General features: G+C 39.9%; 1 protein-coding gene across 2 annotated transcripts in view; it reads left to right on the forward strand.

Moving 5' to 3' along the window:
- Window positions 1–26294, forward strand: part of LOC126425107 (uncharacterized) — a 92242-nt gene that overhangs the window by 2846 nt on the left and 63102 nt on the right. For both annotated transcript variants that reach the window (XM_050088034.1, XM_050088033.1), the window contains exons 4-5: window positions 12489–12661; window positions 22916–23036. In XM_050088034.1, the coding sequence (XP_049943991.1) occupies window positions 12489–12661; window positions 22916–23036 (294 nt within the window). The remainder of the gene's footprint in view (window positions 1–12488; window positions 12662–22915; window positions 23037–26294) is intronic.

The following is a 26294-nucleotide window of genomic DNA, read 5'->3' on the forward strand; positions in this document are numbered from 1 at the left end:
TGGGACATAGGACCTCGCTGTTTGGTCACCTCCCTCAAATCAACCAACCAACCAACCTGTTTGAATACTTTTGAGGACTTCACTGTGATAGTGATAAAGTGGTTGCCACAGAGGTGGGATTGTGGCTTTGTCAACATCAAACATTCTACATCGACTGTATCAGGAAACTGATTGTTGGGAGGAATGTTGGTTGGTTTATTGGTTTAAAGAGGGGGGGAGGGACCAAACTACTAGATCATTAGTGCCTGGGAGGAATGTGTTTGTCGCCAGGGTGATGGTTGAAAAAAAAAATGTTGATATGAAAAATCAAGATGTAGAATGGTAATAACATTTTTTGTTGTTGTTGTTGTGGTCTTTAGTCCTGAGACTGGTTTGATGCAGCTCTTCATGCCACCATATAGTAAAGCTGCATGCCCTCGTGAAAAATTACGGCCGTAGTTTCCCCTTGCTTTCAGCCATTCGCAGTACCAGCACAGCAAGGCCGTTTTGGTTAGTGTTACAAGGCCCTTAACCCCGTAATGTCAAATGTTGTGAATTCGCATCATACCAATGCTGTGCTGATGGTTGGAGGGAGGGTTCACTGTTTTTGAGTGCCAGTGCTGGTAGCTGCTGATTCTGCATAAAGCTATCAACGCTTCTGACAAGTGCTGCATTCTCTTGAGTGTTTTGGGTACCTCTAAAGCAACAGAATTTTTGATTTTTATTTTTCATCTAGAAATTTATTCAGACCTTGAGTCAATAAATATTCTTCAATAGGTGTGTGTATACCCGTCCTTTTTCCCCCTAAGGTAAGTCTTTCCCCTCCCGGGATTGGAATGACTCCTTACCCTCTCCCTTAAAACCCACTTCCTTTCGTCTTCCCCTCTCCTTCCCTCTTTCCTGATGAGGCAACAGTTTGTTGCGAAAGCTTGAATTTTGTGTGTGTGTTTGTGTGTCTATCGACCTGCCAGCGCTTTCGTTCGGTAAGTCACCTCATCTTTGTTTTTATATATAATTTTTCCCACGTGGAATGTTTCCTTCTATTATATTAAAAACAAAGATGATGTGACTTACCGAACGAAAGTGCTGGCAGGTTGATAGACACACAAACAAACACAAACATACACACAAAATTCAAGCTTCCGCAACAAACTGTTGCCTCATCAGGAAAGAGGGAAGGAGAGGGGAAGACGAAAGAATGTGGGTTTTAAGGGAGAGGGTAAGGAGTCATTCCAATCCCGGGAGCGGAAAGACTTACCTTAGGGGGGGAAAAGGACGGGTATACACTCGCGCGCTTTTTTGTGTGTGTGTGTGTTTGTGTGTGTTTGTGTGTGTGTGTGTGTGTGTGTGTGTGTGTGTGTGTGTGTGTGTGTGTACCCGTCCTTTTTTCCCCCTAAGGTAACTCTTTCCCCTCCTGGGATTGGAATGACTCCTTACCCTCTCCCTTAAAACCCACATCCTTTCGTCTTTCCCTCTCCTTCCCTCTTTCCTGATGAGGCAACAGTTTGTTGCGAAAGCTTGAATTTTGTGTGTACGTTTGTGTTTGTTTGTGTGTCTATGGACCTGCCAGCACTTTCGTTCGGTAAGTCACATCATCTTTGTTTTTAGATATATTAGGTCATATGTTGTCATATATCAAATGTCAATAACAATTTGAATTATTCTTTAACTTGGAAGGATATCACTATCTGTCTCCAATCTCGAGAAAATGAAATGTGTGTAAACAATTCCATCACACACACACACAACAGCAAAAGAAGCTAGAATGAATTACTCATTAATCCCTCATATCTCATAAATTATTATAGTGGCCAAGATAGACACGAAGCCCATGCCTACTACAGTAGTACAAGTTTATATGCTAACAAGCTCAGCAGATGACGAAGAAATTGAAGAAATGTATGGTGAGATAAAAGAAATTATTCAGATAGTGAAGGGAGACGAAAATTTAATAGTCATGGGTGACTGGAAATCGACGGTAGGAAAAGGGAGAGAAGGAAACATAGTAGGTGAACATGGATTGGGGCTAAGAAATGAAAGAGAAAGCCGCCTGGTAGAGTTTTGCACAGAGCGTAACTTAATCATAGCTAACACTTGGTTCAAGAATCATCAAGGAAGGTTGTATACATGGAAGAAGCCTGGAGATACTGACAGGTTTCAGATAGATTATATAATGGTAAGACAGAGATTTAGGAACCAGGTTTTAAATTGTAAGACATTTCCAGGGGCAGATGTGGACTCTGACCACAATCTATTGGTATTGAACTGTAGATTAAAACTGAAGAAATTGCAGAAAGGTGGGAATTTAAGGAGATGGGACCTGGATAAACTGACTAAACCAGAGGTTGTACAGAGTTTCAGGGACAGCATAAGGGAACAATTGACAGGAATGGGGGAAAGAAATACAGTAGAAGACAAATGGGTAGCTCTGAGGGATGAAGTACTGAAGGCAGCAGAGGATCAAGTAGGTAAAAAGACTAGGGCTAGTAGAAATCCTTGGGTAACAGAAGAAATATTGAATTTAATTGATGAAAGGAGAAAATATAAAAATAAAGTAAATGAAGCAGGCAAAAAGGAATACAAACGTCTCAACAATGAGATAGGTAGGAAGTGCAAAACGGCTAAGCAGGCATGGCTAGAGGCCAAATGTAAGGATGTAGAGGCTTATCTCACTAGGGATAAGATAGATACAGCCTACAGGAAAATTAAAGAGACCTTTGGAGAAAAGAGAACCACTTGTATGAATATCAAGAGCTCAGATGGAAACCCAGTTCTAAGCAAAGAGGGGAAAGCAGAAAGGTGGAAGGAGTATATAGTCTATACAAGGGCGATGTACTTGAGGACAATATTATGGAAACGGAAGAGGATGTAGATGTAGATGAAATGGGAGATATGATACTGCGTGAAGAGTTTGACAGAACACTGAAAGACCTGAGTCGAAACAAGGCCCCGGGAGTAGACAACATTCCATTAAAACTACCGACGGCCTTGGGAGAGCCAGTCCTGACGAAACTCTACCATCTCGTGAGCAAGATAGGTGAAATACCCTCAGACTTCAAGAAGAATATAATAATACCAATCCCAAAGAAAGCAGGTGTTGACAGATGTGAAAATTACAGGACTATCAGTTTAATAAGTCACAGCTGCAAAAATACTAACACGAATTATTTACAGATGAATGGAAAAACTAGTAGAAGCCGACCTTGGGGAAGATCAGTTTGGATTCCGTAGAATGTTGGAACACGTGTGGCAATACTGACCTTACGACTTACCTTAGAAGAAAGATTAAGGAAAGGCAAACCTACGTTTCTAGCATTTGTAGACTCAAAGAAAGCTTTTGACAATGTTGACTGGAATATTCTCTTTCAAATTCTAAAGGTGGCAGGGGTAAAATACAGGGCGCGAAAGGATATTTACAATTTGTACAGAAACCAGATGGCAGTTATAAGAGTCGAGGGACATGAAAGGGAAGCAGTGGTTGGGAAGGGAGTGAGACAGGGTTGTAGCCTCTCCCCGATGGTATTCAATCCGTATATTGAGCAAGCAGTAAAGGAAACAAAAGAAAAATTTGGAGTAGGTATTAAAATCCAGGGAGAAGAAATAAAAACATTGAGGTTCACCGATGACATTGTAATTCTGTCAGAGACAGCAAAGGACTTGGAAGAGCAGTTGAACGGAATGGACAGTGTCTTGGAAGGAGGATATAAGATGAACATCAACAAAAGTAAAACGAGGATAATGGAATGTAGTCGAATGAAGTCGGGTAATGCTGAGGGAATTAGATTGGGAAATGAGACACTTAAAGTAGTGAAGGATTTTTGCTATTTGGGAAGCAAAATAACTGATGATGGTCGAAGTAGAGAGGACATAAAATGTAGACTGGCAATGGCAAGGAAAGCGTTTCTGAAGAAGAGAAATTTGTTAACATCGAGTATAGATTTAAGTGTCAGGAAGTCGTTTCTGAAAGTATTTGTATGGAGTGTAGCCATGTATGGAAGTGAAACATGGACAATAAATAGTTTGGACAAGAATAGAATAGAAGCTTTCGAAATGTGGTGCTACAGAAGAATGTTGAAGATCAGGTGGGTAGATCACATAACTAATGAGGAGGTATTGAATAGGATTGGGGAGAAGAGAAGTTTGTGGCACAACTTGACTAGAAGAAGGGATCGGTTGGTAGGACATATCCTGAGGCATCAAGGGATCACAAATTTAGCATTGGAGGGCAGCGTGGAGGGTAAAAATCGTAGAGGGAGACCAAAAGATGAATACACTAAGCAGATTCAGAAGGATGTAGGTTGCAGTAGGTACTGGGAGATGAAGGAGCTTGCACGGGATAGATTAGCGTGGAGAGCTGCTTCAAACCAGTCTCAGGACTGAAGACGACGACAACAACAACAACAACAACAACAACAGCAACAACAACAGCAACAACAACTACATCTCATAAATGTTTTGAGATATCAAAACAAGGTTTGGCAAATGATAACATTAGGATATGATTAATATGTGAAGCTTCCATCTCTACTCTGATATTCAAGAAACTACAAATTTTTTTTCAAATGAAGTAATGTGATTTTTAAGGACAATCAATAGCTGGTGAACCAAGAATTGCTGTGGGTTTTGCAACAATATAACTGAAGTTAAACATTTATTTTTATTCTGACAATTTGTTTTTTCATGAACTGTGGACCTTTGTTGCCCTTAGATGCTAGTTTAATTCAGGATTCTGTTGCAGCGTCAACTGGATTAGAATGTTAATCAGATGATATTTGTAAACTCTGCTGTTTTTTGGCAAAAGAAGCAACTTTTAACATGGCAACAAGACAAGTTGTGTGTTCAAAACTCGTCATAGTTTTTCATGAACCCTTGTGTCTTAAACTACCTTCTCGGTACGACTGACAGCTCGAGACCTGTCATGTGGTGCAACATTTGCAGTGGCTTCTTTTGTTAGCATTTCAACCTCAGTGAGTGCAGACTTCTTGGTGGTTTTTGCCATGTTGCTTTTTATCAGGGGCCTGTATATTCTCAATCGGATTTAAATGAACGTGATACAGAGCAAGCGTGATTAAACTATGTCCTTTTGCATCAGCCAGTTGGTTGACCTGCTAGTGTGAAGTTTATGGCTTGTACAGAAAAAAAGTTCCATTAACTTCACCATATTTATATATGTGCTAGTTTCAACCTTTGCTGCATTGTCTTAGTTTTATGCATTACAACAGAATGGTGTGCCGCTTTGTCCATTATTAGTACCAAATTCGGAGGAATATTTTGCAGCAGAACATTATCTTCACAGCTGGTGAACGTGTTCTTGTCAACCACTTTTATTGTGAAACTTGTGTTCGGACATATTACACTGTTGTTATTAATGCAGCACCAAAATAATACATTTGTTCGCAGTACCTAATAACTGCAGATCACTTAAATGCCAGAAGAAAAGGCTTTGCAAGTAACGCTGATGAACATGGATGCATCTAATACGCAATACCACTTGGTGCTTTTCATCCATGGCATGGCAGCAGGGGCGTTTTACCAGCGAACTGCTGGCGGTGTGGTAGGGAAAGGCGGCTCGCCGTTAGTGTTACCTCGGCAATGGCGTCACATCCCCTTCAGCGAGTAAAACATCAATAGTCGCAACTAATTTTAATCCTTTGACTGCTGCGGACGTGTTAAGTTGTCGTGCCTCGCCGTTCCCCTGGTGTGCCTGATGTGTTTACATGCGGCCTTGGGTCTTCCCTACAGTGCTAAGGAAGTGTTTACACGTCCCACGCCACCGGCCTTCCCACCGCAATGGACTTGTTTGGGTGCACTGAGTCACATCTACCTGAGTGCTACGGACGTGTATACACGCAGAGCTTTTTTTCCACCTCACTCTTCTAGTAACTGTTCAGTGGTCTGACTGTGTAGTTCGAGAGTGCATATTTCTTTGTTGCTGCATTTGCTCTTTGCAGAATTCGACTTAGATTCCTGTATTTTTGTCTGTTTTCTTGTTTTCTATGTGACAAATGTCATGTTGCCATGGTTGTTCAGATAAAGAAATCCTGGATATGCTCACTAAGAGCGACAGTGAGTGTGAATTACCTGACGTTGCTAACAGTGATGAGTCTTCAACAGAATCTCGAAGCTGTAGCCCTCAGTATCCTTTACATCAGAGGGGAGAGCAAGAATTACAGTCAGCAGTTCCTCTGAATCCGAGGAATCAGACAGTGACAGTGAAACGGTTCAGAAAAGAGCACGCTTAAGTGACACATTTGCCTGGAAAGAAACATATTTCCAGCCGTTCAACCATCGCTTCAATGACTCGAGTTCGTGAAATTTATGTCTGAAAAACTGTTGCAATTTATTGCAGATGAAACAAATCGTTTTTACGTTTACACCAGAGAAAATACTGCAGAATCTGAATTCTCGACTGTCAAAGTGGAAAGACACTGGATTTGAGAAAATGTATTGTTTTGTTTCTGTTTGCCTTCTAATGGCGCAAGTTAAGAAGTTAAAATTAAGTGATTATTGGTCCAGAGATACCCTTTTGAACACAACAGTTTCCAGCGAAATTATGTCCCGAGACCGTTTTTGTGTACTTCTGAGAATGTACTCTGCGAGTACTGGAGGCATCAGTCTATTTAAAGTTAGGACGATTGTTGACAAAAGTTCGTAAGACGTTTCGTAATTCATTTCGCCCACATCACATGCTTTGTGTCGATAAAGTCTCTTGCTGTTCAAAGGACGATTATCTTCTAAGCAATTTATTCCAACCAAGCTAAGTAGATTCGGAATAAAGATATTTGTACTGTGTGACTATCAGAGTGGGTATACTTTAGATTTTATTGTATATACAGGGGCAACAACAGAAATTGGGTTCCACAAATTGGGAAAATGTGGTGACATAGTGGCAACTCTTATGGGACCATATTTGGAACAGGGTGATATTCTATATGTCGATAACTGGTATTCCAGCCTGGACCTGTTCCTCTAGCTTCACAACCATGGAACAGCCGCATGTGGCACTGTTCGTAAGAACAGGCGCGACATGCCAAAACTGCAGAACAAATTAAAACGAGGAGAAACTGAGTTTAGGTCCACTGACAAGGTCCTTGCCATCAAGTGGTGCAATAAGAGAGAGGTGTACATGTTTACCACAAGTCACACAACACAAATGGTTGAAACAGAGAAAACCGACAGAAATACTTGCGAAAAAATAAAGAAACCGCAATGTATTGTAGATTACAATTAGAGTATGGGTGCATTTGACAATTGTGACATGTTACTGAGCTTGGTGCTATCAGTGCGTAAGACTGTGAAATGGTATAAGAAATATTTTTTTCACATTCTGGATTTGTGCACTCTAAATGCTCATGCTCTCCACTGGTTGGTAACGGCGAGAAATGGCACTCACAGAGTTGCACCTTTCTCTCGTAAGGGAGATTGTTGTTGTTGTGGTCTTCAGTACTGAGACTGGTTTGATGCAGCTCTCCATGCTACTCTATCCTGTGCAAGCTTTTTCATCTCCCAGTACCTACTGCAACCTACATCCTTCTGAATCTGCTTAGTGTATTCATCTCTTGGTCTCCCTCCACGATTTTTACCCTCCACGCTGCCCTCCAATGCTAAATTTGTGATCCCTTGATGCCTCAGAACATGTTCTCCAAATCGATTCCTTCTTCTAGTCAAGTTTTGCCACAAACTTCTCTTCTCCCCAATCCTATTCAATATCTCCTCATTAGTTATGTGATCTACCCATCTAATCATCAGCATTCTTCTGTAGCACCACATTTCGAATGCTTCTATTCCCTTCTTGTCCAAACTATTTATTGTCCATGTTTCACTTCCATACATGGCTACACTCCATACAAATACTTTCAGAAATGACTTCCTGACACTTAAATCTATACTCGATGTTAACAAATTTCTCTTCTTCAGAAACGCTTTCCTTGCCATTGCCAGTCTACATTTTATATCCTCTCTACTTCAACCATCATCAGTTATTTTGCTCCCCAAATAGCAAAACTCCTTTACTACTTTAAATGTCTCATTTCCTAATCTAATTCCCTCAGCATCACCCGACTTAATTAGACTACATTCCATTATCCTCGTTTTGCTTTTGTTGATGTTCATCTTATATCCTCCTTTCAAGACACTGTCCATTCCATTCAACTGCTCTTCCAAGTCCTTCGCTGTCTCTGACAGAATTACAATGTCATCGGCGAACCTCAAAGTTTTTATTTCTTCTCCATGAATTTTAATACCTACTCTGAATTTTTCTTTTGTTTCCTTTACTGCTTGCTCAATATACAGATTGAACAACATCGGGGAGAGGCTACAACCCTGTCTAACTCCCTTTCCAACCACTGCTTCCCTTTCATGTCCCTCGACTCTTATAACTGCCATCTGGTTTCTGTACAAATTGTAAATAGCCTTTCGCTCCCTATATTTTACCCCTGCCACCTTTAGAATTTGAAAGAGTATTCCAGTCAATATTGTCAAAAGCTTTCTTTGAGTCTACAAATGCTAGAAACGTAGGTTTGCCTTTTCTTGATCTTTCTCTAAGATAAGTCGTAAGGTCAGTATTGCCTCACGTGTTCCAGTGTTTCTACGGAATCCAAACTGATCTTCCCCGAGGTTGGCTTCTACTAGTTTTTCCATTCGTCTGTAAAGAATTCGTGTTATTATTTTGCAGCTGTGACTTGTTAAACTGATAGTTCTGTAATTTTCACATCTGTCAACACCTGCTTTCTGTGGGATTGGTATTATTATATTCTTCTTGAAATCTGAGGGTATTTCACCTGTCTTGCTCACGAGATGGTAGAGTTTCGTCAGGACTGGCTCTCCCAAGGCCGTCGGTAGTTTTAATGGAATGTTGTCTACTCCCGGGGCCTTGTTTCGACTCAGGTCTTTCAGTGTTCTGTCAAACTCTTCACGCAGTATTGTATCTCCCATTTCATCTACATCTACATCCTCTTCCGTTTCCATAATATTGTCCTCAAGTACATCGCCCTTGTATAGACTATATACTCCTTCCACCTTTCTGCTTTCCCCTCTTTGCTTAGAACTGGGTTTCCATCTGAGCTCTTGATATTCATACAAGTGGTTCTCTTTTCTCCAAAGGTCTCTTTAATTTTCCTGTAGGCTGTATCTATCTTATCCCTAGTGAGATAAGCCTCTACATCCTTACATTTGGCCTCTAGCCATGCCTGCTTAGCCGTTTTGCACTTCCTACCTATCTCATTGTTGAGACGTTTGTATTCCTTTTTGCCTGCTTCATTTACTTTATTTTTATATTTTCTCCTTTCATCAATTAAATTCAATATTTCTTCTGCTACCCAAGGATTTCTACTAGCCCTAGTCTTTTTACCTACTTGATCCTCTGCTGCCTTCAGTACTTCATCCCTCAGAGCTACCCATTTGTCTTCTACTGTATTTCTTTCCCCCATTCCTGTCAATTGTTCCCTTATGCTGTCCCTGAAACTCTGTACAACCTCTGGTTTAGCCAGTTTATCCAGGTCCCATCTCCTTAAATTCCCACCTTTCTGCAATTTCTTTAGTTTTAATCTACAGTTCAATACCAATAGATTGTGGTCAGAGTCCACATCTGCCCCTGGAAATGTCTTACAATTTAAAACCCGGTTTCTGTATCTCTGTCTTACCATTATCTAATCTATCTGATACCTTATAGTATCTCCAGGGCTCTTCCATGTGTACAACCTTCTTTCATGATTCTTAAACCAAGTGTTAGCTGTGATTATGTTGTGCTCTGTGCAAAATTCTACCAGGCGGCTTCCTCTTTCATTTCTTAGCCCCAATCCATATTCACCTACTATGTTTCCTTCTCTTCCTTTTCCTACTATCGAATTCCAGTCACCCATGACTATTAAATTTTCGTCTCCCTTCACAATCTGAATAATTTCTTTTATTTCATCATACATTTCTTCAATTTCTTCGTCATCTGCAGAGCTAGTTGGCATATAAACTTTTACTACTGTAGTAGGTGTGGGCTTCGTATCTATCTTGGCCACAATAATGCGTTCGCTATGCTGTTTGTAGTAGCTTACCCGCATTCCTATTTTCCTATTCATTATTAAACCTACTCCTGCATTACCCCTATTTGATTTTGTGTTTATAACCCTGTAGTCACCTGACCAGAAGTCAGATGGTAGAAAAATATGCTACAGAATGGGGAAAAGCTGGTAGGGGAAGGCACTACGATGACGAGAATCCTCTACGTTTCGCAGGGAGACATTTTCAGGCTGTTATCATGGGTGAACATTCGCAGAAAAGTATGCTAATGCGCAGAAGTGTGGTTTGCATGAAACAGAAAGTGCGCTGGGAAACTAGATACCAGTGCAAAACTTGCGACATTCCATTATGTGCTGCACCCTGCTTTGAGACTTATCATACAAAGAAGATTGCTAATCATTGGGAACTAAATCTGAAAAAATTTATTGACACTTCTGAATGAATTAGTAAAAAAAATGTAAAAAAAAAAATCTATTTTTACCTTCGCCGGTCCAAAGCCCAGATCTAAAAGAAGGATTGGAAGTAGATGCAACAGGTGTAAAATTATTCAAACGAATCCTAACGTCATATGTAGCAGTTCACTGGCAAATGAACGGAATTGGTGATTGAGATGGCGCAATATCTGTATTGTGGCAAATGTAATTATGCCAAGTACATTGCGCCATTATAACAAAACCCATACGTTAATCTGCATATGATACATTTAAATTAGTAACATGGAAAGTTATATTCTTTTATCCTTAGTAGTACAAATGTGGAGCACACTCGGTCTACTTGTACAAAACATGTTTTCCATAACTGATTTAAACACTTTTGATCAATGTTAAACAACATGCCAAAGTTAAAACCCTTTTCTAAGTGCGATTTTTCTTGCTACTTTGTCTCTGTTGTTAGCCAAAATTGAAAATTTTTGTTCTGGGGAGGGTGGGGGCTTAAAATTTGTTGTTCGAACGAGACTGGCTTTGAAGCATTAATAGAAAACGGTATTTGAAAAAGAAGTATTGAATACACCCTGCTTTCATCTTTTCATAAAAATCAACATCTTTTCGACTAATTTGTTGATTATTGGAAAATAGTAGGGGAATATAAATTTTGATTTCTTATCGATGTGCAGTCAATCTATTGCACTCTAAATTTCATTTTCATCATGTGTTCACACTACTAGACATGCTAACCTGAAGTTTACACTGATTTTTGTGCCCAACTTTCATTCCAGTTGGTATGTTTTATGGAGCATAGTTTTCTAGCAAAATCGGAGTGAAAATATTGCATTTTTGATGTTTTTACAAAATCTTCAATTTTGTGCTTAATTCATTCAGTTCTGAAAAGTGATATGGAAATGAAACTTTATGTTTAAGAACCTTGTGTTGTTACATGCCAAGTTGCACGTTCATCATAGCATTAGTTCGGGAGATGCAAGACGCCAAACTTTGAAATTTTTTCAGGCGCCTATTTTTTTGGCTGATGTACCTACAATTTTCTGGCTCAGTATGGCTCATTTTCATTGTTGTTCTTAAGAGAACGCATAAAATTGTACAAGATGGCCAAATTTTATTTCTTTACAAAAACAATTGCCCAAGATATTACAGCTCAAAGCCGCCGAAAATTCACACTGGCTCTGTGTGAGTCATATTCACCCGAGAAATATTCAGCACAGGGCAGGTTGAGTAGCACGGGCCGATCCGGTCCCGGCGGCGGCTCCAAGGGACAGTCACGCAGCGCAGGTAGACGGATTACGCCGCAGACGGTGGCGCGCCTTCAGCAGCCAAAGGGTTAAAGGCACTATAGTAACATTTTTCTCCTCTGCCTCTGGATTGCTCAATACCTAAGGTAGTTCATGCATGAAAACAGCAGACTTCAAATGTTAATGCTTTCTGCACTGTTCACATTTAGGCAAACGCAGAAGCAAAAACCCTGCCAATTTTGATTCTCTGGAAAAAACACGTAATGAAACAAGCGCTCATGCATTAATGCAAATGAATCGCTGCTGAATGTTTTTAGCATCTGTTAGTGTCCCGTTTACACTGTGGACATTCACTTGTGTTCACTCTTTTGCAAACCAAGCTTTAGATGAAATAGGTCTAGAGCTACCTCTATAAAATATTACAGTTTTTTTATTATGTAATTATTTGCTTCATATTTTTACTTGCCTATTTTTCAGCTGTCTTAAAATTCATAATATTAAAGTCATAGGACTACCTAAAAATACAGTGGACAGACAACAAATGGCAAACAATATCTGAACAGTGATTTGTTGTGGTAACACACAAAATTACTTCCAACTGAAGAGCCAGTATTATAGAAGGTTGAGCCATCTGAAACTGAATTGGCTGATGTTTGACTAGGAGAAAACATTTCCTGTATAATTTTCAAAAATGAATCACACATACGCAGAAAAGTGGGAGTGAGTGAGTGTACAGGTTACACCTTTCATTGTTGTTTACTCTCACATTGTTCCTGTGTCCAGCCCCTGTGATTATTGCAAATCTGTGTTGCAGGTGTGTCATGATAATCCATGACCTGACAGTACTGGCAAAGGGGTCGGAGGTCAGGGTGACTATTGGCAATCCTGTAGCCTTGCCAGAGGGCGGCTTCAGTATGGCAGCACTGCCTGCACCCACACGGCCAGCAATAACATCTCTTGCAGAGTCCAGGATACAAGCAAATGGCAGTAAGTACATAGTCAGAAACTTGTTGCTCTGCCGTGTGATAGATCCAATCTGCTGAGAATGCATGTAGATAGTGTAACTAGCTTTCCTATGCTGTAAGGTTGTTTACTAGCTTTGATACTGCAGGTCCTTGGTATTCTAACCGCAGATAATGACATTGTCAGTGAGTTTCCATTTAAAACTTTAGGTACCCTCTCTCCTTAGCAGTAATGAAACAGCACCTGCGTTGTGTTATGTGTAGTCATCTGCTTATGTTTGAAGCTGATTTTGTTTTGGAGTCTGTAAGAGAATTTAAAGGAACTATTTATTCAGCACTACTATATATATATATATATATATATATATATATATATATATATATAAAAACGGGAACACAATGATGTATGGATAATCCGTTATAAATACCAATGACAGAGCAACACAGGTATGTTTCACAGCAATGAATTTAACTAATTGTGCAAAACCCTACCTTGACTTTTCCATGTAATTTTAAAGTCCTTTGAAAAATGGATCCTCAAAATTCGCAGTAAATATTTTATACAAAAAACTTTTGCATGTGATGCACAACAGAAGTTGCTGCTTGAACTATACTTTGCCAACTCTTGACCCGGATGTAGACCTAGTAATGGAGCAGCCTGTCAGAACAATCTACATTTTTTTTTGCACATACATGTCACACAGGGTCTGCAGCTCGTGGTCTAGCGGCTAGTATTGCTGCTTCTGGATCACGGGGTCCCGGGTTCGATTCCCAGCCGGGTTGGGGATTTTCTCTGCCCACGGACTGGGCATTTGTGTTGTCATCAACATTTCATCATCCTCTTAATTTGTGACAGTGGCTTGATTGGACTGTGAAACAAAAATTGACTGTGAAAAAATTGGGACTTAGGACGGGCGCTAATGACTGCACAGTTGAGCGCCTGACAAACCAAACATCATGTCACACTGCTTCATTATTTCTTAACACACCAAAGCTATATCAGTAATTCAACCAACAAATGTGACAGTATTTATTTTGATAAATCCACAACTGTTGCTACAATTTTTCATGATGAATTAATCTGATGTAGTTGTAATTGACAAATCCTTTATTTGGATAAAATCTTGCACATCGGGAAGTAAATCCCATCGTCAAGTTAAAAAAGAAAGAGAGAGAGAGAGAGAGAGAGAGAGAGAGAGAGAGAGAGAGAGAGAGAGAGGGGGGGGGGGGGGGAGACTAAGGGGGATACTATTTAAAATAAATGTTAAAAGGGTCTATACAAATTTGAATGTCAGGTTATACCTTGATTTTGTAAAAGAAAATTGTACCAGTCATGTAAAACATGCGGCAAATTTATCGAGTAGCATGTGAGCTCCTGTGTGGGTGAGTCATGAAAAGATCATTTCAGTCAACTAAACAGGGTATAAGTGAAAAAAAAGTAATGAATCAACATATAACATTCATTGCCAGATTAATGTAACCTAAGAACTGCGAATGGTCAGTCAAGGTGTAGGTTTAAGTAAAATGAAGACATAAATATTCAATTTTTGAACGTTAAAAGTAGTTTACCGCATAAGTGCTCAGCCAACCACATGATGTGGACACCCAGAAAGACAGTCAACAGATGCCATGTAAACTGCAGTGAGATGTCTCGGTAGACATGTACATCGTAGAGTGGCTGCTGCCAGAAATAATACAAAAGGGGCGGAGGGGAGGGACAACCTAAGAAATCACAGCTAATAACACAGGAGTACCCCCCCACGTTTCCTCTCAAACACCACCTGCTACTAAAAGTGCTAAAGCCATATTACCATATGAATGGCGTTACCTAAGATAGGTGTGGTACAGAGCAACTGATACACAAATCCTTGTCCATCTCTACACAATCCCTGCTTCCAACCCCTTGCCTCATGGTTCATATCCCTGTAATAGAGATAGATGCAAGACCTGTCCCATATATCCTCCCACAGTCACCTACCTCAGTCTGGTCACAAGTATCACCTATGCTGTCAAAAGCAGGGCTACCTGTGAAACTAGTCATGTGATCTACAAACTGAGCTGCAACCTCTGTACTGTATTCTACTTGGGCATGACAACCGACAAGCTGTCTGTCTGCATGAATGGCCACCAACAAACTGTGGCCAAGAAACAACTGGACTACCATGTTGCAGAGCATGCTGCTCAACATGACATACATTTCAGTGACTGCTTCACAGTCCGTGTCATCTGGATCCTTCACACAAACACCAGCTTTCTGAATTGTGGAAGTGGGAACTCTCCCTGTAGTATATCCTACGTTCCCAAAATCCTCCTGAACTCATTCTTCATTTGTCATTGTCCTTAACCGTCTATCCCTTTCCCAGTTACTGTTCCAGCACTACACAGCCCTGTACTGCCCCAAAGCACCCAGTCTTCTTACTTCTCCCCCTTCCTGCTACTCCTCTCTCTCCCCCGCCCTCTAACATCCTCTTTGCACCCAGCTGCCCTACTCTCCAACTCATTGCTGCACGATTCCACAAGCAGCACTTAACTGTCCCCCATCCCTACCCTGCTGTACTTTCCCCTCCCAGCTCCAGCCTCTTCCTTACCCCCATCTGATTGCCTCTCCCATCATGTGCTGCTGTTCATAGTCTGGCTGCAGCTTGCAGGGTCTGTGGTCGTGTGTGTGTGTGTGTGTGTGTGTGTGTGTGTGTGTGTGTGTGTGTGTGTGTGGTCTAATTTTCAACTAAGGCGTTGTTAGCCAAAAGCTTCTTTTCTGAAAGTCATTTTGCTGTGTCAATCTGCAACTCAGCATCTCCGCTGTACAGTGAGTAGCAGCTATCCTTCCATTGTTCAATGGATAATGTGATTGACAAGAAATAAAAAGAATAAAAATGTATAATGAAACGATCAAGAACTAAAAATAATAAAACCATTGTATAAAATATGAGAGAGATCAAATTAACATACCACAAATTATCCATTATAGTACATGATATGTCAGGTATACAGAGTCTGTCATATTAAGAATACAAAGCTATGGATGCAGACAGTACAACACAATGTATAAGGTAACCTACAGAATCATGGTTCACAAAATCACCAGTAGCGGAGAAGACAGCATGACTAGTAAATACAAGAAATAAACTGACGGTAGCTGTAGAGCTACACATAAGTTACGTAGTTGAGGAACAGCATATTATACACAAACCCATTAAAAGAAAAAGCTCTTAAAATGGGATGCAATGCCTTCCAGTTAACATGACTCATGACCTTCAACATTACGGGCCATGATGTCATACCTATAACTTATACAGAGATGACAAAATATGACAGTATACTATGGTGGGGATCACGGTAGACATAAGAAATAGTTAACTGAGCATTCAATTTGCTCATTGCTGTTTGGATGTTGCAACGTGCACTTAATAATTTCTGACTCTTCCAAAATGTTAAGCACTGAGCTTTTTGATTGTCTGTGCAAGATTTCTAAGTCATCTTTAATGTTACACAAGTTGTGCATGCTGTGTGCCAAATTCACCGCTAAAGATGACTTAGCATGACTAGTGGTACCATGTTCTCTGACCTTAGTTTGAAAACTTCTCCCTGTCTGCCCATTATATAAGGGTCATCCACAAAGTAAGTTCAGTTTCTATTTCTATCCGCGGCAGCGCTACAATCGCAGTTCCGAGCATGTGCGGCAGTTACTCTGACTCAAGGAGAAGACATGTAAGCCATTTTCAGATTGCTACTACTGGCATGTTGATTGTAGTGCTTCTTTATAATGTCAGCTGTAATTGAAAATGCTGTCACGTGTGAAATCAGACCTGTGATTTGTTTCCTAATGCAAAGAAAGTTAAACCAACGGAAATTCATTGGCAAATCTGCAAGGCTTACAGCCAAAATGCTGTGAGTGATTCAATGGTTAGAAGATGGGTTCTGACTGTTCAATGAAGAATGTGATCAAGTGCACGATGAAGAACGAAGTGGATGCCTGTCTGTGGTTACTGATGAACTGGTTCACACAACTGAAGAGAAGTTTCAGCACAACCTAAAGTTTACACTTAGTGCCCTTGCTATGGAAGTTCCCAAATCTCACAATCACTGATTCATGAAATTGTTACTGAAAAACTGAAATTTCGAAAACTTTGCTTATGTTGGGCACCCGAAATTCGTAGTCAACAACACAAAAAACAATGGATGGGCAGTGCACTTCAGTTTTTGACACGCTTCAATGTAGAAGGTGATGGTTTTCTTTCTCAGATAGTCACGGGTGATGAACCTTGCTTATTGTATGACACCCTTGACACGAAACGGCAATCAATGAAATGGAGGCACACTTTGTCCCCAGTGAAGGTTAAGCCTAAGCAAATCTTGACACCTCGAGAAGTCATGTGCGTTTTGCTGTTTGATTTTTTTTTTAAGCACGGGGCCAGATAATCAATGCGCATGGTTACTGTGAGACCATTAAGAATTTGCGCCGCACAATACAGAACAAGTGCCGAGAATTACTGTCAAAAGCCCCCCCCCCTCCCTCCCCCCCCCCTCCCAACGATAATGCCCGACCTCACATGGCGAATGTGTGACCAAACAAATCTTATGGGAATTACACTGGGACACTTTTGATCATCCTCCGTACAGGCCAGACCTTGCTCCTAGCAACTTTCATCTCTTCTTACACCTAAAATCTGTCCTTGTTGGTCTACATGTCAACAATGATGACAAGCTGAAAGAATATGTTACCCCATGGTTGAATACACAGGCAGCAACCTTGTATGAAGAAGGCTTACAAAAACTTGTGCCATGCTATGATAAGTGACTACAAAATTTCGGAAGCTATGTAGAAAGTAGTTTAACAGCTGTATATTTTTGTACAATAAATATTTTTTTCTATATCTGTACATGTTTGTTTTATATAACCAAACGGAACTTACTTTGTAGACATACCTTGTATCTACACTCACACTGTGGACATTTAATACTAAGTACCAGCATTATTGTACTGTTCCTCACTTACGTAGCTAATGTGTGGTTGTGTATACATTCAACAACGTTGGAGAAAAGAGATTGCTATTTACTGTAAAGAAGACACATCAAGTTGCAGGCAGGCACAATTAAGATACTCGCATACAGCTTCCGCCTACAGCCTTCATCAGTAAAAGACATGTACACATGCCGCCCCCCCCCCCCCCCCCCCCCACACACACACACACACACACACACACACACACACACACACACACACACACACACACACACACAAAGCAAGCACACCTCATGCACACACAACTGCCAACTCCAGCATCTTTGGTCAGAATATATTCATTATTTTTGGGGGGTTTACTAGTCAGACTGATATCTCTGCTACTGGAAATTTTGTGCACCAAGGTTCTGCAGTTTACCTTACATGTTCTGTTGCAGTCTCTGCATTTATAGCCTTGTATTCTTAATTGATGTACTCTGTACTTTTGACATATTGTGCACTACAATGGATAATGTGTTACGTTACTTTGGTCTCTTACATTTTATACTATGGTTTTATTATATTTGGTTCTTGACACTTTCATTATACATTTGTATTATTTTTATATCTTGAAAATCACACAATACATTGCATGTTCTGCTTTTATTGTTTGCTCTATATCACGCCTGTGTTAGTTAATGCCATTCATTCAGTAAAGTGATTTTTCATACGTGATTTGTACTTGCCATACGCTAAATAAAAATAAATAAATTCAGTAAAGTGATTTTAGCGCTATTAGTAGCAAGTGGAATTTGAGAAAAATGTGGAGTTGCGACTGTGTTGTTCACCAAGATGTCTTTAGTTCTCACTCCCACCCTTGTTATTACACATGTGGTAGTGGGTGCTCTGACGTACATATGTACTGAGATGTCTCTTTGCAGTTCATGCAGCTGTTTGTGGTGGTGAGCAATTATATCATAGGCTACTTTTCAGGTTCACAAATTGGCATTCTGTGTCATTTGTGCCTTTATTTTACTTTTAACGTTAATTAATTCTATATAGTATCCCTCTTAATTTCTCTTGTTTTCTGTAGTACCTGAATGATATGATGTAGTTCCCGAAATCTGGGCCGTGTGTGATTTTATCCAAATAAAATTTGTCAATTACAACTGGAGTAGGTTTATTAATAATGAAAAACTTTAGCTACAGTTGTGGATGTCCCACAAAAAATATAAATTATGACAAAAAGTACTGTCAGCTATGTTGGTTGAACCTACTGATATAGGTTTGACCTGCGAAGAACAGAAAGGAATTGTTCTGACGAGCTGGTTTGTTGCATAGACTGAGGTCCAAGTTAGGTTGGAATGTGACAGCTAGGTCAAGAATTGGGGAAGTCAACAAAATGCGTAGGCATATAGTTAAAGTAGTGATTTGAATTTACTTCAGTTAAAGTAACTTAGTGATTGAGGTTTTAGCAACTGCCAAACAAAAGAACGTCTTCCTGAAGCACCACATGCTCACTGTGTTGCCAGTTTTCTGTGTACATGCATGAACTTGTTGAAAGGGGTTGGCAAAATGCTGACCCAACTGGGAAATCAGCTTCTGAGCCTTACGGACTGTTTAAAACAGCTTTTGGAGATAATTGTATGTGCCAGTCAAATGTTTTTGTTTGGTTCAACAGATTTAAAAGTAGCTGCAAATCATTTGAAGGTGAACCACAGTCTGACCATCCTTCCACCTCAGAGATGAATGAAAATGTTGTGAAAGTTAGTGACTTAGTGCGCTTTGATCATAGACTTACAATTAGGGAGATGGCTGATGGACTTAATTGAAATTTCTATGCAGTTCAGTCAGTTGTAACTGAAGATCTGAACATGCGTCAAATCTCCACAAAATTCATTCAAAAGTGTTGTCAAGTGACCAGAGACAGGACCAACTTGAAGTTAGTCAAGAACTGATTAATCGGACTAAAAATGACCCAGATTTGTTAAATAAGGTAATTATAGATGATGAATCATGGGAATATGGATATTATCCTGAAACCAAAGTGCAGTCCTCACAGTTGAAAACTCCAGGTACACCGCAACCGAAAAAAGCATGGCAAAGTCGGTCGCAGGTGGAGACAATGTTGGTAATTTTTTTCGATTCTACCGGTATTGTGCATCATGAATTTACCCCTGGAGGACAGATAATTAACCAGGAATACTGCAAATGTGTCCTCGATTGTTTGTGTGAAACGGTGCAGAAGAAAAGGCCTGCATTGTGGGAAGACTGGAGTTGGGTGCTACACCATGACAATACTCCAGCTCATTGTGCTTTCTCCATTTTGGAATTTTTGAACAAATTCAAAATTTGTGTGCTTCCACAACCGTCATATTCCCCTGATTTGGCCCTTGCGGGTTTCTACCTGTTTCCTGAACTGAAATTTTCACTGAAAGGGAAGCAGTTTGACGTGATTGAATACATCCAGGCAAATACGGAGAGCGTCCTAACACACTTCAGGAAAAAAACATTTCCAGGAATGTTTCCAAAAGTGGAAAAACCGTTGGAATCGGTGTGTTCAGTCAGAAGGGGACTATTTTGAAGGAGATACACCACAGTAGCTAGTAAGTACCACGATTGTACAATTACAAGCCCATTCTTGGAACAAATCACACCTTATATGAAGTTCAAAACTATATTGTTTATGCTGTGATGACTTCATTATTCGCCCCGTACATTTTCCGTATCATCTTTCATTCAGAACATCCTATTACTCTTAAGTGTTGTCATTGTCCAGGTATCTGAGCCGTATGTTAATACTGGACTTGTTAAAGTCTTATACAATTGACACTACGTTCTACTGGACACATTCTTGGGCCTACCATGTGTGGCCACTTCATGATAGCGTTTATTAGCTGGATGGATGTGCTGCTTTATTTCCAAACTAATATAATTATATGATGCTACCAGTGTTCCCAGACAGACAAATTCAATAATAATTTCAGTTTGCAATTCTAACATTGTATTTAGTCCTGGTTGTCTTATTCGCATGTATTTGGTTTTATTGATGTTAACTTCCAACTCCCATTTGTACTGCTGCTGCCACCGGTGCTCTGTATGTATCTGTAGAAGATGATTCTGTTCTTGCAATAATATCCAAATCACCTGGATATACCAGAAGCTGCACCTTTCTATTATATATTGTGCCTGTTGTGTTGATTTGATCTGACCTTATTACCTTCTCTAGTGTCATGTTAGAGCATACATGAGAGTGCATGCATGTAAGGAACTGATCACATCTTTCTTTCCAAAAGAGGTTTCACATCGTGCCTCAGTACCAAACACAGAAGAAACTATTGCCACTGTTTCCTTCACCTCCATGTATGTTCCGCTTGCCTCAAGTGTACAGTTAGTTTCAAAACTGTGTGTTAAAATTCCTTGTATCCGTACTTTGCTAATTAATGGTCAGACTAATGAGGTGTAATAAATGCTGTGGTATGCCCAGTTCTTTTGTAGCTTCAATAAGCCCATTTCTTTGTTGGTGTCATATGCTGCTTTAAAATAATGTGTTTTTATATTATATGTTTTTCCCACTATCTGCCTCAGTGTGGATATTTTGTCAATAGTTGATTTGCCAGATCTAAAGCCTACCTGATCACCCCCAGTTGCTTTTTCTGCAGAAGGTTTTACATGGGTACAAAGCAGGGAGGAGATATTTTATGTACAGTGTTCAATAATGTAATTCCCCCCTAATTTGTACATTCCAGGATGTTCCCTTCCTTATATATAGCAAATATCACACCATTATTCCAATCATCTGGGATGACTTTTTGTGTTTGTATATTTGAGATCATCTCCATCACATGTAATAAGCTCAGCTGAATGGTTATCATTACCAGGTGACTTATGGTTGGCTCGTTTCTTTATTGCTAGCCAAATCTCTTGCAATGAGGACCTTCCATTTTCCTCTTCTTCCACGTAATGGTTTTCGGTTAGTTGCCACGCTTCAGCATTCTGAGTGTAATGATTCCTTAAAGTACTCTGCCTAATGATGTTACTCTCTTTTCTGTGATGCTATTAGTTCACCATTTTTCCCTCTACACTGTATTGTATTTTGTTGAAGTTCCTTTCTAAGGTTATTCACCTTTCTGTAGAATTATCCACTTTCATTAGTGTATTCAGTGTTCTGCAAGTGTCTTTCGAGAAACCTCCTCTTCTCTGCTTTCAGAATCTGCTTTTCTGCATGCCTTTCTTCTTAATAGCCATCCGCAAGCATTCTTGTTCTTCTGGCCTGCATCTTTTTGTATGCTTCATTCTTTGTTTTTGTTACCACTTCACACGCATCATACTATTCATTGCTCCTGGTCTGTTATTTCAAGCCAATCACTTCCCCTGCAACAGCCTGTATTTTTTTTCTTTCACAAGTTAGTTTTGACAATACCTATCATTGTTATTTGGACGTATTAGTGGTTACTTCTTGTGGACTCCATCCCTCTCTGGTAGCACCATTGGATTTACTCTCAAGACTTAGAACACTGATAGTAAGATTAGATAAATAACACTCCTTAGACAGCATCTGATGATGACACTGAGGTGAGAATATTTGCAGGTTGTATTACAAACTTCATTGTCACAGTCAGCTGGTTTTAATCTAAGAATGTGGCATTAATGAGGGATTAAACTCATTGGATATTTTCACGTATGATCAGTACTACCATAGACTTGATGGGAAAACTGTGGGCTCTAGTAAGGCTAAAAAACACGTTAAACTTTGTAATTTGATATTCAACCAATTGAACAGTAGTGAAACTAAAATACAGTAGTTAACTAGATTAAAAATGCATTAGTATGGTGAATATATTCAGTAAATTGGAATTACTTTCAAACTCATTCAGAAAGTGAGGAAAACATAAAATATGTAATATTGGTAACTAAAATAATCTATATTTTGAGATTTCCTGTGTTTCAGAAGTTTTTGTTAGAGACAGTGGAATTTTATTGCATTGAATTGTAGATTTTTCATTAAAATTTAACTGAAATTTAATAGGTGGTGGTAACATTCCGATCTCTCTTTTTCTGCTGAATGTTATAAATTCACAAATAATTCCTGGTGTGAAGTCATGTTGTTGTGTTCTCACTAGTGAATGATACGACTATTTCCATAATTACAAACCCAACCTCTAAACTGCAATAGCAACTGTAAAAAAATATCAAACCAATGCCAAGAAAGTTTGAAGCAAAACATAAATAAATAAAATCTGATACATCAAACTTCATTGTCATTGTGAAATTAGGTGTGTTGCAGCGTTAAATCACAAACTAAATTCTTTGACAAGAAATGTTTCTCTTTCGAAGGTGCAGGATCCACCCACACACAGCCGTTGCTATCTCAGATGGGAAATAATGCTACTGAACTTTCACCTCCAGCTGACAAGCACATATTCCCACTCACTAGTTCCAGCTGGTACCAGAATGAGTGAGTACATCAATGTCTGCATTGCACTTGATTGATGATACCATTTATTTTTACCAATTTATTCATTTATTGCTGGACTAATATTAGGTGCACTTGCCCATCACTGGCTTTGCATTACAGAAGTCAAAAGAACATTTAAAATAAATTTATCTGTAGTTTGTAGTGTTTCATATTGTTTATGTGACTGCTGCTTTTTTGTGTAATATAACTTGCTTCATGTATACTGATTTCTTAGCACATGTGCATAGACAGAGTAATATTGTGCATTATTATTGATCATCTATGGATAAGAGTGATGCCAAACTGTTTATTTTGCATAATTAGCTGTGTTGTATAAGCTTAATTGTGGACATGGCTTCAAAACCTGTGGAAGCTTGTTCATTTAGAATTTCTGGAAGTCTGTAGGAGTGGAGATCTCCAGCTTTGTGATGTATAAAATGAAACAAGTATAATAACCATTGGAAGAAAACCAGTAGTACTATCAGTTGTTGTTGAAATATAGGGAAATACATCTGGAAACATTTAAGCTATAATTAGAAAAGAAGTTGAATTGATTGGAGACTATTTAAGAAAAGTGCAACGAAAAGCATAGCTAGAGCTTACGAGCTACTGGAGACAGTGCTTTGGTACTTGTGATGTCATGAAACTTTTCAAGAGCAAGAAATCTTAATTCAAATATAAACACAATTTCAGCAGTAAATGTGTGTATACGTCTTTCGCGATGTCCTAAGCTTTTTACGATAAGTGTGGACTTTTCCATCACAGTTAGGCTTGCTCTGCTTATCCTTCAGCATTTCAGTAAATTTTCATGTCTGTCTTCCTCTCTTCTTTTACCGTTCCATCCATCTATGCTTCCTCTTTTCCTTCCCACAAGCACACAGCCAACCCAAGGGTTGAATAACAAGTGATGTTCATAACCGCCATGTTTGCATCCCCACAATATTACTGACTGGGGTGCTATTGTATCTTTGATTCTATATGTATTGAATATTTACATCCTGACCACAAGTACCTCAGACTTGTTTGTAGGTAATGCCTTTAAAGAATAAGTAATTGTGGGTGAGGATATAGTTGCTCATGGCTACTAAGAAGGAGGTTGTTGGTTTGGAATACATCGGGCATTGGGAAAGGTTGTGTTCAGTAGCAGTAAGGCCACGGGCATTAGGAATGTTAGTGTACTGGGAGGTGGCATCAATAGTGACTAGCAGGGCACCGTATGGTAAAGAGACAGGAACTGTGGAAAGTCAGTGGAGGAAATGGTTGGTATCTTTTATACAGGAGGGTAGGCTCCGGGTATTAGGTTGAAGGTGTTGGTCGAAGAGAGCAGAGATTCTCTCAGTGGGGGCACAGTAACCGGCCACAATGGGGCATCCTGGGTGGTCGGGTTTATGGACTTTGGGAAGCATGTTGAAGGTAGGAGTGCGGGGAGTGGTAGGGGTGAGTAGAGATGGACTCCTGAGAGAGGTTCCAGGATGGGAGCTAGGGATTTGATTAGTTACTGAAATGGAGTCACTGTAGGTGGAAGTATGTGACAGCTGGCGGAGCCCTTCGACCAGGCAGTCCTTGCAGTTCAAAACAACAGTGGTGGAGCCTTTGTCCGCAGGTAGGATTATAAGGTTGGGATCAGTTTTTAGATGGTGGACTACGGTTCTTTCTGCGGATGTAAGGTTAGTTTGCATGTTGAGGGATTTGGGGAATGATGGTGAGGCGATATTAGAGGTTAAGAAATTCTGGAAAGTTAACATGAGGTGGTTTGGGGCCAGTGGGGGTGGATCACTGCTGGATGGAGGAGTGAACTGACCAGTGGCAGATTGTACCTTGCAGTTTTGCACTGGCAGTGTGGGTATGCACCCACGTTTCTTCAGTTCTTGAAAGAATCAGTGTGACATCAAATTAGTTGTAGCACCTGTGTCAAACGCAATGGGTACATAAAGGTCAAATATTTTGGCTTTAATAGTAGCTTGGATCTTATCTTCTGTCAAGTTTTCCTGTGTACCCTCATTTGATACAGATCATCTTCACATCACTACCTTGATTGTATCTCATAAAGCAAGTGTAGATTGAGCTCATGTCCCCATTCTCCTCCAAGGTCACAGAACAGGGGCCTGCTGTAACCGGTTCAAGTTTTCCTGCATCGCCGTAGCATCGGTCTCTGGGTTAGGTGTAACGTCTCCTATGTGGACTGTTGGTTATCCTGTGAGGCTCTCGACTGAAATTCTCTCTGCCTTTGCATATGTGCGTTGCTTTGCTGGCCGAATTCCGCTGTCTGTGGATTATTCGGTTGTCTGGTATTGTTTTGTGTTTGCCAAGTGATCGGCTGATTATTGCCTGTAGCTTGTCTCTACATATTGTACAGGCTGGCCATATGCTACTTGCCCGTTGTAGTTGTTTTTGTTAAATTTTTGCCCAATTTTTTAATATTCACCCTTGAATTGACAGCTTTTGCTATTGCCATTGTCGTTACCATTACTGTAGGTCTGTGTGGGGCAAGGTTGCCATCCATGTTGTACTACGGATCCGTTGTTAACCTGTTGGTCCGTAAATCTCTATGGCACTATCTGCGTATTAACAGACTTGGGTTGTACTGGTCTCTCTTCATATATCAAATCTATTGAATCCAGTACAGATAGAAAGTATTCGGTGTCGTGTTCCTGAGTGGTAATGAGTTTTTCCCTAATGTGGGCAGGAAGATAGCTCTCCCGTCTGCTTGAGATCCAGTACCTGGTTTTATTCGAATAGTTTTCAAAATAGCCCCTTAAACTTCCACACATGCTATTGAACGGAGCTGGGTTGAATACTTCACATCTGAGCATATTTTGTACGGACTCGGACCAATACCTGTCAGTGACAGGCGTGTTTATGTTCGTTTGGGGCGCATTGTATGGCAACTGCCCTTGCTCAACAGTTACAGCTGCCGGCAAGTGTTGTTGCATTTTGCAACCTTTGCTATTTTTCTTTGACGAGTTAGCCACGTATTGTGGATAACCAGTGAAAGGATCTAACTTCTCTAAAAGCGTGAGTTTGTTTTCTGTCAGATGTTGTTTTGGAATTTCAGTAGTTTTAGCAATACTGACTCGTAACCTTTCCTGTGCTTCCTTTAAACCTGAATCTATTTTAGCTAGAAATTGACTTTTTCTCCTTTAGAACCTCTTCTACTGTATCACATAAATTTTGTACACTATCTTTACGGCAAGGGTGCTGCCCTTATCCAGCTTCCCGGCTTCAGCTTTTTAAGTTATTTCCTTTGCATCTGCACAT

This window comes from Schistocerca serialis, chromosome 10 (genome assembly GCF_023864345.2).
Source record: "Schistocerca serialis cubense isolate TAMUIC-IGC-003099 chromosome 10, iqSchSeri2.2, whole genome shotgun sequence".
NCBI classification, from domain to species: domain Eukaryota; kingdom Metazoa; phylum Arthropoda; class Insecta; order Orthoptera; family Acrididae; genus Schistocerca; species Schistocerca serialis.